Consider the following 12,065-nt stretch of genomic DNA (forward strand, 5'->3'; position numbering starts at 1 on the left):
GTCCTGCTCTTGACTTTCACTTTTGATGATGGGTTTTATTAATGGGATTTGGAGTGAGTTGGGATGGACAGGCTCTAACATGCTCAAAGTCTGTGTTAGCTGTGTCAATTGGTTCCTAATGTCCTCTGTAACTCTAATGGTATGTTCTTGACATTTGGACATTTGTGTAAAAATTTCCATTTGGCCTTGCATAAATAGATTGAAGGTATCTTCTAATGAACTCCCATGAGGGGGTTGATATGCGTCGAATGTAGACCCTTCATTCGTTTGAAATGATTGAGGCTGGGAAAGGAAGTGCTCATGTGGTTGGGCTACAAAATCATTTTCCCATGAGAAATTTGGATGAAAGTGTGAATTAAGGTGATATGCATCAAAGTCCGAATGGTAATTTTCCTCATGGTTCTGGTAATACATTCCCTCATAGTTGTGTGTGTGTGTGAAACTGGATTGACCATACAATACCTCCTTAAAAGCAGGTATTATAGGGCAGTCATCCGTTAAATGAGCTGAAGTCTCACACACGGCACACCAAACCTCAATTTCATGGTAAGTGGGTAACAAATGGGTAGTGTCTGGTTGCAAATCAAAAGTGGTTTGCCTAAGAGGGTATAGATAATCCTTAAGAGGTCTAGACAAATCAGATTCAAAATGATAATTTTCATCATGATAAGTATCTTGAGCAGACAGATTGTAGTAATTTTGAGACATGAGTGTAAAGTTGACAATCTAATTGCAGGTAAAGACTCAGAATGATATGAAAATACTGTTTCAAAATTCTACCTGATCTCAGTCTCATATACAATGCACAAACAAAAATAAAGTAAAAGAGAAATAGAGTTACCGATTTTATCAAGAGATGCTTATTCATTTTTTTTTTCTTTTTGTTTTTGCCTTAATCTCCCCCGCAACGGCACCAAAATTTGACTGCACTCTCACCCTGCAATTAAAACATAATAAGAACAAATCATAATAAAACTTTTATATTTTTTTATTTTAGTGAGAGGTTTATACTCGCCAGTGTACGAGTGCAGTTGTAGTCTAAATTTAAATTTATATTTTCTGGATGAATCCAGGTCGTCCACTGAGAGATTTATTTATGGCAAAAGAAAAAGAATGTCACACACACGCACACGCATTTGGACAAATTGGCAACAAAGTTTTTTTATGAGTTTTTTTTTAGACAACAGATACTAGAAAATAAAGTAAGGCAGAAATTGAAATAAACATTAAACGTAAAAATATGAATTTGGATAGTGCTTGAGTTAAGATAATTTCAGTACCAACCCGTTGATTCCCAAATTTTAGCATAAAAAATTAGCAATATTAATTTAATTTCAGATATGAGGGTTTGTTATTAAATGCAATTAGAGATGATGATAGTTCTAGGTTAAGCAATCCCCATACATGATATGCGAGATTCTAATTTAAGCAACCACCATAAATCCAATTGCAATTAATACACAAAACAACTAAATTAATCATCTGGGTTTAGGTATGATAGCGTTTCCAGTTCTAGTAACTCTCATACATGGCATGAAAGCTCTAAGTTAGGCTTACGCTCCAATCCAAACCTAGTGATTTTTTAATAATTAATACACACTCATACTGAAATTTAAATTAATGTTACTTATTTAAAGCGCAACTTTCTTTGGGAATCATTGGCGTTGGACACTGTCCTTGCCTTAACCCAAGATTAGATTTAACTACTCATTTTTATTTGAAAGTTAATTGACATAAATTTAAATGACGTAATTTAAATAACAGAATTTAAATGACAAGAAATTTAAAGGCATAAACTAACCGGCCATTTAGACGGTGGATAATTAAATGACAAGAATTAAAATTGCAGAAATTTAAAGACATAAACTAACCGACCATTTAGGCGGTGAATAATTAAATGACAAGAATTAAAATTGCAGAAATTTAAAGGCACAAATTAACCGGCCATTTAGGCGGTGAATAATAAAATAATAATAAATGACATAAGAATTTAAAAGAAGAAAGAAAAAAGTAAGATTATAAGAGAAAGTACTAAAGAAGATGAGAAAGAACAAGAACAATTCTCAAAAAGAGAATTATAAGGAAACAACTAAACTTTTATTCAAGAATAATAATCACACTTACAAATGCAATCAAGTGATCTATTTATAGGCCACAAGATGCAATACAAACTACACAATTTCAATTATTCAACTAGACATAATTATATCTAATGGGCACTCACACACTTAAAGTTAAATGAATTTTAGCTATAATACACACCTAATATTAAATGGATTTTAGCTAAAATACATACCTAATAAAGCACTCATAAAGTTAAATGGATTTTAGCTATAATATCCACCTAATAGTTAAATGGATTTTAGCTAAAAAACACACCTAATAAAGCTCTCACATAAAAAATAAAAATAGATTTCTATAAATTGGTTTTTAATCTTTATTAAGATTAAAAATAATCCTTGGGCCTTCTCCAAATAATATCTTCCATGGGTTGCTCAAATTGGGCCTTAATTCTTCATGGATTTGAATTCTTCATGGACTTTAATTTTTCATGGGTTTGATTTCTTCATAGGTTTGATTTCTTTATGGATTTGAATTCTTCATAGACTTGATTTCTTCATGGATTTGAATTCTTCATGGACTTTAAGTCTTCATGGGCTTGAATTCTTCATGCCTAAAAAAAATAAAAATAATTTAATGTTATTAATAAATTATATATTATATATATGTATTACACATGGCACATATATATATTAGATTATATTATATATATATATATATTACATGCATGCATATAATGATATATATGGATTATATATAATTTTATATATTATTATTATTTACTTTAGAACTTCATTTCATTCATCTTTCAATTTAAATTTGCATATAACCATAAAATATATATTAATATCTAATTTAAACCATTTTTAAGATCAAAAGAATGGTATAATTATAACAATTTTTTTATAAAATTAACCACTAATCAGTAGCAAAAATTATCTACCGCACAATATAAGATACAAAAAAAACTAAATAACTCCACTCAAACAACTAATTAAAATTTTGTATAATGTTGGAATTGGCACGATGAATGGCACCACATACTCAAGAGGGACGATGAATTTAGTGATTATTGATAAATTAATTTTTTTTAGGAGATTTTGAAAGATAAACAAAAAAATAATGAAGCACAACTAAAATAAAATGTAAGAAGGACACGAGCAATTTATAGTGATTCGACTAAACCAAACATAATTTACAAGTTTAGTTCATCACTTAGGATTTTCACATAATTCACTAAAACCTCTTACCAAACTCAGTAGGCCCTCTAGCTCACAAGGTAGGAAATATAAAAATGGAATACAAATAGAAGATCTGATAGTACACATTCTCAATTATAATGATATCTCAAATAAACATATGATTTGAACAAAATTATACAAATGATAATCAAAACCTTTAGAAAGAAAAATGAGAGTGCAAATACAATTGAGAAGTATGAATATTTTTGTAAGTTCAACTCAACTCATTCTCATCCATTAGTCTCTCAAGAGCATTTGGTAAATTACATCAAATATCACTCAACTTTGATGTATTTTCTATTTTGATCACTCAACATTAATTCTTTACTTTGTGATCACTGAAGTTTGAAATATTTTGCAATGCAATCACATTTAAGATTTTTTGGCCAGCCGTTCACCGTAGTAAGTGACATGACGCTGATATGGCAAAGAGTCAAAGTTACAAGTTGATTGTGCAATAATTGTCAATCAGAACATGTCTCGTGTCACAACCCAAACTCCCATCACACCAAAAAATGATATCAACTTGTTCTTGTAATGAGCACCCATTCATCTTTCTTCTGTATCCTATATAAAATGACACGAGACTCATCAATCTTACGTTTCAGTATCTTATACTGAACAAGGAGGAAGACGATGTGCTGGCCTTTACAAATTACTATTATCCAGATTATGAGCTCTATGACCAGGAACTTATTTATAATATAACGAATAGTGAATTATCTGTAACTCGTATTTTTAACTCTTAAAAATGGTATCCACTCCATATTATACTAATGGATATATATTTTATAATTTAAATTATATTACAATTTAAATAAAAAACATAAACTTATCATCTAAATAATATTTAAAGAATTACAAGATCGAATCTCTTTGTGTCACTAGAATCGGTCTTTAGGGCTTATACCTAACACACTTCTGGTTTTCGTTCGCCTCTGTTGTAGCCGTAGTCAACACCTCCATCGTCGTTTGTTGACATTATAGTCGCTACCATCGTCGTCATCAATGCTTCTATTCACCACTATTCCAGCTGGCGTTGAAGCCTCTATCACCGTTCGTCTACGCCGCTGCCAACGTCTCTATCATCGTTCACCTGCACCGACACCAACGCAATCAATGCTTTTATTTGTGTTCACCTCCGACTGCTTCGCCACCCACTACATCGCCATCGCCTCCAGTCACTCGTTGTTTTGCCACCACTGACACTTCATCATTGGGCATTAATGTATTGTACTTTTTATTTTTTAAAAAAAAAATTATTCGAAAAATTAAGAGTAACTTGTTACTAATTATTTCCTTATATTTTTGGCTAAAAAATGTACCAAAAAAATATCAAAAAGTAAAAAGTAAAAAGTAAAAATATCAAAAAAATATCATTGATGGTGGCAGCAGTAGTGAACGATGATGGAAGTGGTGGCAGATGCACAAGCGAACGACAATGAAGGCTTCGTCACCGGCTGCAACAATGGCAAATAAAAGCGTTGTTGGCGATAGCGACAGTGGCTACAATGACAGCAAACAAAGATAGAGGCATCAACGGTTACTGCAACAGAGGTAAACGGTGACTAGAAGCGTTGATGACGGTAGAGGCAACGACAACGGATGGCAATGAAGGTGGTTGTGGTTGTGTCGAAGGCGACTGCAATAATGGGGAACAACAACCAAAAGGAAGGTACAAGTGCCAACCAAAACAAGGAGAAAGAGAGATAAGGGAAAAAGAAAAGATTTTATGGGGGTTTGGGTTGTGATGCGTGGCAGGTTTTGATTGGCAGTTATTGCACAATCAACATGTAACTTTGATTCTTTGCCACATCAGCGCCATGTCATTCACTCTAGCGAGGGCTCATCGAAAAATCTTAAATGTGATCACATTGCAAAATATTTCAAACTTCAGTGATCATAGAGCAGAGAATTGAAGTTAAGTGACCAAAATAAAAAAGGCACCAAAGTTGAGTGATTTTTGATGTGATTTACCCCAAGAGCATTCATAAGTTGTATTTATAGGCATTCCAAAAGTTTGGAAACTAACTAGCCGTTTATAACTATTGAAGCCTACAAAACTAGCCGTCAGAGTGACCTGCAACAAAAACGGTCGACCGGTTAGGTCAAAAACAAAATAAGCAATTGACAGAAAGCCTAAAAAAGGTCGATTAGGTCCAAAATAGTCGACCAGTTTTGATGCAATAATGGTTGATTGCACATGAGCAAGAGGTATATTTAAATCGGTTGATGGGCTTGAAAAGTCAATTGACAACAAGACAAAAACAGTTGATTGGTTACCAAAAATGGTCGATAGCTTGTCTTTTATTTATTTATTTATTTATTTTTTGAAAATTTTGCTCCAATTTCACCAGCTTCAAAATCCTTTTTGATGCAACATACTTAAACAATCTTTTAACATAAAATCTTGATTTTCCAAATGCCATTAAGAATATAGAACACAAGAGTTTTTGCATAGGATATGATTGGTGCTTAAAAATAAAAAAATTAATGCACCAACCAAATTTCAATATAAAATTAATATTTATTTTTCAACATCAAAATAAATTTTTTTTTTATCATCAAAACCATATCAAATACAAAATAACATATAACATAAAAAAAAGCTTAGTCTAAAAGGGTATAATTTGTTGCACTAATTATCCTATCAAAACTGTCGATCATATATTCAAGATTGTCCATTATTTTTTATTTTATTTTTTACTTTTATATAATGTTTAGAGTAAAAACTATTGATTGATACTTATAAACTGTCGACCACCTGTTTTGCATGCTCTCGATCGCTTGTTATCGACTATTTCTACATCATTTATAGCTGAAAGTTCTAAAAACTATCAATCGACATTTATGAATAGTCGATTGACTTATTTAGTTATTTGAAAAATAGTTGACTGATTATTCAAATAAGTCCAGTAGTTTTGTCACAAAAATTCTAATAGTTAATTATACTTGATTTCTGCATATTAGATTTCCCAATCCTTTGGCTCCAACAGCTATACTTATTGAGAGGGGCCATAAAAGTTATAAATAAGATACCATTTAAAGTTCAAGAAAATTGGGCAATTGGGCTTTCAAGTTTTCAAGTTTATATACTCTCTACCTTCTTATGCTTCATTGTTTTTCACTCTCATTTTTTCATCAAGCTCGTTTTTATTTACTGTAAAAATTTATTCAAGTCTTATTTTAGATAGATTTTACAGATAGTGGTATGAAATTTAAATCTCTTATATTATATATTTCCTAGCCAGTTGTACTAAAAAAACTAACTGGAGAGGTAGTTGGTGTAAAAAGTTGTGGTTTGCAACCTAAGATTGTATAGTGGAATTGAAAATCTCTAATAGGAGCTAAAGTAATGGATATAGGCTAAATTGAATCGAACCACTCTAAATTCTTTTGTCATTTGCATACTTTGATTTATATCTTATTTTTTTTATCTTATTACTTTCATATCTCTCTTGCAAATCTTCATAAACTTTTAAAAAATATTAAACATTCAATTCACCATCAGGGTTTATAGTATCATTATATTCCACAAACCCATAATAATTGTTGTTGCCTTCTCATCCAGCTTATTCGTTATTATACATTTAGCCACGTTATATTTTAAATGACATGTAGTAGGTCGAACAAGACGGTCTACAATTAAAACTAAATAAAAGTAAAAAGTTACTATTAAAAAAGTTAAAGTTAATTCTAAAATATAAACTCAAGTAAAGTTCAATTTATTTTCTTAATTTTTTATAATTATCCTACTATTAATATAACATTAGAGATATCAAATTGGTACAATGCAAAGGCAATACTTTATTTATCGTAATGTCATGTATCCAAGACCTTAAACCCTAACTAAAGAAAAATTTAGACTACATTTTTTTTTATGTTTTTAATTTTTAGTTTTGAGTTAATTTTTTTTATTTTTTTATTTTAATAGTTTATTTTTAGAAAATTCAAAATGTGTTCTTTTTTTCATTTTAAAAAAATATTTCTTAAAACAGAAAACTATAAAACACGTTTACTTTAGAATTTTGAGAAAAAAAAATATTTGATAATATTTTATTCAATAAATTTAATTATTAAATAATAAAATTAACTTTTTTTAATGAATTTAACTATTAAAATAAAACATTAAATTTGATTAATGAATTGCTGACATCTGAGTGATAATTTATATTAAATATTATTATACATAATATGTGTAATACACTTAATAATATACTATATGTTATTCTATATTTTTAATTATAATATAGATGTATTATATTTTTTAAAATTTAAATAAATATATAATTTTATTTTCAAATTTTAAGAATATTTTTTTTCCTTTTTTTTTCTCTTTTCTTCTTCTATTCTCTCTATTATCCTGCATTTTCTCTATCGTAGACGACCACCATCAGTCAAAAATTCACACAATCAGACTCTACTATTAGAAACGCCAAGTCAAGGGGGTTAGTAGGAACAAAAATTGACCAAATTTAACACTAGATTTTTATAGATACATATATACACATATAAATATTGTAAAATAAGACAATATTTTACATTATTTTAAAATCATTATATTACATCTATAATATAATATATATATATATATAGACAAATCTATTAAATTGGTTTTGATTTTGAGTTTATTTGGTGTTGGTTCAATTTTGGTTGATTATAATTAAAAGCATTTTCAACTAGATTATATGAAAATAAAAATGAAAATAAAAAATGGATATGATACGAAATAGAAACAAAAAAATTGCATTTTTCAAAAAAGTAGAAAATGAGAACCCAAAAGAAATGATTAAATAAAAAATATAAAAGTATTTTTGTAAATATATAAAAAATAATTATTTAATTTAAAAATAAATATAAATTTCATAATACATTCAAACAAATATAAACATAAATTCTATCTTCCATTAACTATGACTTACTATTTAAAAACAAACAATAAATCATAATATAATTTATAAAAGTTCATTCTCTTCGTCATTCTCTTTCTCTATAATCTTATTAGCATATTCATCAAAGAATACGAAGAAAGAAGAATAGATTAGATTTAGGTTTAAAAATTTTGAGTTAAAGATGAAAAAAAGTAAAATTTTGTTTCAAATCTCTCTGTGAATGGAAATGCATTTTTTAGTTTCAAAATATTTTTAAAATTATAAAAATAATTCAAAACTATTTTTTTGTATTTCTCGAATTTTTAACACAAGAAATATTTTATAAACATCGAAACGATACTCCAAAACGTATCTCCGCATCATAGATTTTCAATTGGATTTTTAGAGATAACACCGGTTGTATTTAATATGGTATATTGCCAATAATGGAGCTTTAATTAATCACCAAATTAAAAAAAAAATAATATAATGTCCACATCTTGATTTCGATATGTTGTTACGATATAATACAACGTGACGGTCTCATAAACTTTAAATATTCATCTGATGTATCATATATTATATCATATTATAAGATGATGTGACATAGACTTTGAATAATTCATATTTTATGATAGTCTTATGTAATATAACGTTGACATATGAGCAAACACATATGCTTGCCCTTGAATTTTTAAATTTTTTGGTATATCTCTCTTTCTATATATATATATATTCTTCAACGGTGGCGAAGGTTCTCATAGCTAAAATGGCGGGAACAACGGTGACGATGAAGATGGAGATCATTGCCGCAGAGACCGTGAGACCATCTTCTCGGACGCCCCCTCGCCTTCAAAACCTGAAGCTCTCCCTTCTCGATCAGAACGCTCCGCCTGTTTACTTCGCTTTCATCCTTTTCTACGCCGCCGAGCCCGATTACATCGACGTCGCCGGAAGATCCAACCGGCTAAAGGAATCTCTGTCTGAAACCCTGACTCGCTTCTACCCGGTGGCTGGAAGAATCAAAGACCACCGCTCCGTCGACTGTAACGACGAGGGGGTCCGTTATTTGGAAGCTCGAGTGAGCTGCCGTGTCCGGGACGTTCTCTCCAACCCGGAGCACGAGACGGTAAAGCGTTTGATTCCGGAGGAACCCACGTCGGAGCTGGGCGGCGCGCCTCTGCTACTTGTTCAAGCTAACTTCTTTGCCGGCGGTGGAATGGCTCTGGGTGTTCTAACTTGGCACAAAATCGCCGATGGAACCAGTCTCTGTGCGTTCATCAATGCCTGGGCCAGTACTGCTCTGGGATTTCCCGACACGGCGGTTCCTAATTTCACGGCTGCCTCCTCCCGCTTCCCGCCGAGAGATCAACCGCCAGCCACCCTGAGCGAAGTCGTCAAGTTCAAGCAACCGGAAGAAAAGTTTACTGTTAAGAGGTTCGTGTTCGAGGCTTCAAAAATCGCAGCCCTCAAGGCTAAAGCCGCCGGCACGCGGGTCCAGTCCGTCACGGCTCTTCTTTGGAAATGCGCCCTGACTGCAGCGAGATCGCGGCGGCGGAAGCCACTGCCGCGGCCATCGGCGTTGATCGGGGCGGTGAACATCCGGCCAAGGCTTGTGCCGCCGCTGTCGCAATACTCTTTCGGGAATGTGCTCGGGCTGCTGCTGGCTCTGGCCGATGCCGAGGAAACCAATCAGTTGCGTAGCTTGGTGCGTTGTTTGAGTAAAGGGATTGAAGAATCGACCTGTGGCGATCGGGCCATGAAGCTAGAGATGCTGCAGAAGGTGAAGAACGGCGATGGCGATACATACGTTTATGGGTGTTGGTGTGGGCTGCCGGTGTACGGCGCCGGAGATTTCGGGTGGGGGAAGCCGAGCTGGGCACAAGTTGGCGTGTTTACGGCGGCGAATGCGATTGTGTTGATGGATACAAGAGACGGCGACGCCATTGAAGCCAGGGTGAGCTTGGTTCCTCAGGAGATGGCTCTGTTCGAGTGTGATCCGGAGCTGCTAGCATTTGCCTGCGCCAAACCTAATCCCACTTGTTAATGTGAAGATTAATTTAAACTATGGTAAATAATATGATGTTATGTAAGCAAATAATTTTTGTAATCTTATTCATCTTATGGTAAATAAATTTAATTCGGCTCTACATCAAAAAATTATCGAATTAAAGATATGGAAAATATATACATAAATAAAGAAATAACAGTTTTCGACCTTAATATTTAAAGATTATAGACTCATGCATCAACTCCTTGAGCAATGTACCATCTAATGCTGACGAGAGATAATGATTTGATGATTTGCCTATTTGCTAGTTTTTTTTTTGTTAATGTTCATCTTCAAATATTAGAGATCTTGTCTTCTTGATGATTATCCTCTGAAATTTTTTATGATAATTGTATATTATTCTATATAAGATCTTTTTTTATTATTTTAATTTAAAAAAAATAAAATTACCATTCTTGCATGATCCTTCGCTACTTATATTCTGTATTTTAATAAAAATAAATAAATCATATGAGAGTTTTTGACCTTTACCTAAGCCGAATATTGAACTCGTTAGTTCAAAGACTTCCTTTACTTAATTGATAGTTTAACTTCTCTAATTTTATTGTGAAATATGTCTTGGGTTAAAATTAGACGTTTTGTAATATTTTTTGTTAATATAATTTTATTTATTAAAAAAAATTCAAAAATTAACAAATATCTATACATAATTTTATGTATATATAAAATTTCCAATACAGTTTTTGATAAAAGAGAAAGATCTCTTTAATTTCAATAAAAAAAATTAAAAATTTAAAAAAAAAATTCCGACCACTTTCAAAGAAACAAGAAAGAACCCAATAATGGGTTCTTCTACCAATGGGTGAGTGGCAACCACTATCGTCGATAGTTGTTAGCAATCATTAAATAATGTTTTTAATTAAAAATTAAATTATAACAAGATTAAAACTTTAATAGTTAGTAGACGAAAAATTAAAGTAACATAAAATTTAAGAACTAATAATATTATTTACAAAATATTATAATCAAATCATGTTAACTATCAAAATAAATGGATGGTTATAATAAGGAAACGAACATTAAGAATGTCATAAATAAGTGTCAAAATGACATTTTTCATACTTTATTTATTCTATACAATTGGGATAACTTCAGCCGAAAAAGACCACTTAATAGAATCAAATATTACCGATGTTAAACATAAGGAAGAGCAAAATGAGAATGTCACCAGGCAAGGCAATGCCACCGAATCAGTCTATTTAGAACGACCAAATATCACTCGTCCTTTATTGGATAATCCGATTGTTTGTTGTAGTTTAAAAATTATAATTTTTAATTTTTAATTTTAAAAGAGTGAGAATATAGTATTTATTTTAATTTATAGAATTCTAACTTATACTTTCTAATAGCTTTTAGAAGAGATAAAAATTGATTTTTTCAAAACTGAAGTACCCATCTTCTACAACTTATGCTTAAATTATTACATTTATGTTACAATTTTACCCTTATTTTTAACAAAAAATTACCCTCATATCCACGCAATCAAGCGTCTCTCTTCTCCACCGCCATCTCCATTTTCAGATCTCTTCCTCTCTCTTGCCATCTCACTCTTTCTCTATACTCTAATTAATTTTTTTATATCACTTGAAACTTATACATATACACTAATTAATTTTTAAATTATCATTTTATAACTACTAAGGGTATTATAGACAATTATATAAAAATAAGTTATTTTATAATTTATAGTATTAATCACCACAATTATTTAACTATAACTTTTAAAAAGTTACAGTAAACAAGTTCACAACTTATTCTAACTTTTAAAAACTATAATCTAAAAAGTTAGAAATTATAATTTCTCTAATTAAGCTGTAACAA

General features: G+C 31.0%; 1 protein-coding gene across 1 annotated transcript; it reads left to right on the forward strand.

Annotated features, from left to right (window-relative positions):
* The first annotated feature begins 8,908 nt into the window (after positions 1-8,908).
* LOC127788308 (vinorine synthase-like) lies at positions 8,909-10,294 on the forward strand. Its single transcript, XM_052316442.1, has one exon. The coding sequence runs from the start codon at positions 8,943-8,945 to the stop codon at positions 10,218-10,220; it is 1,278 nt and encodes a 425-aa protein (XP_052172402.1). The 5' UTR covers positions 8,909-8,942; the 3' UTR covers positions 10,221-10,294.
* Positions 10,295-12,065: the final 1,771 nt, after the last annotated feature.

This window comes from Diospyros lotus, chromosome 13, assembly GCF_014633365.1.
Source record: "Diospyros lotus cultivar Yz01 chromosome 13, ASM1463336v1, whole genome shotgun sequence".
NCBI lineage: Eukaryota > Viridiplantae > Streptophyta > Magnoliopsida > Ericales > Ebenaceae > Diospyros > Diospyros lotus.

Bases quoted from the DNA above. Each gene is read 5' to 3' on its own strand.
- LOC127788308 (XM_052316442.1), top strand. From the start codon at position 8,943: ATGGCGGGAACAACGGTGACGATGAAGATGGAGATCATTGCCGCAGAG.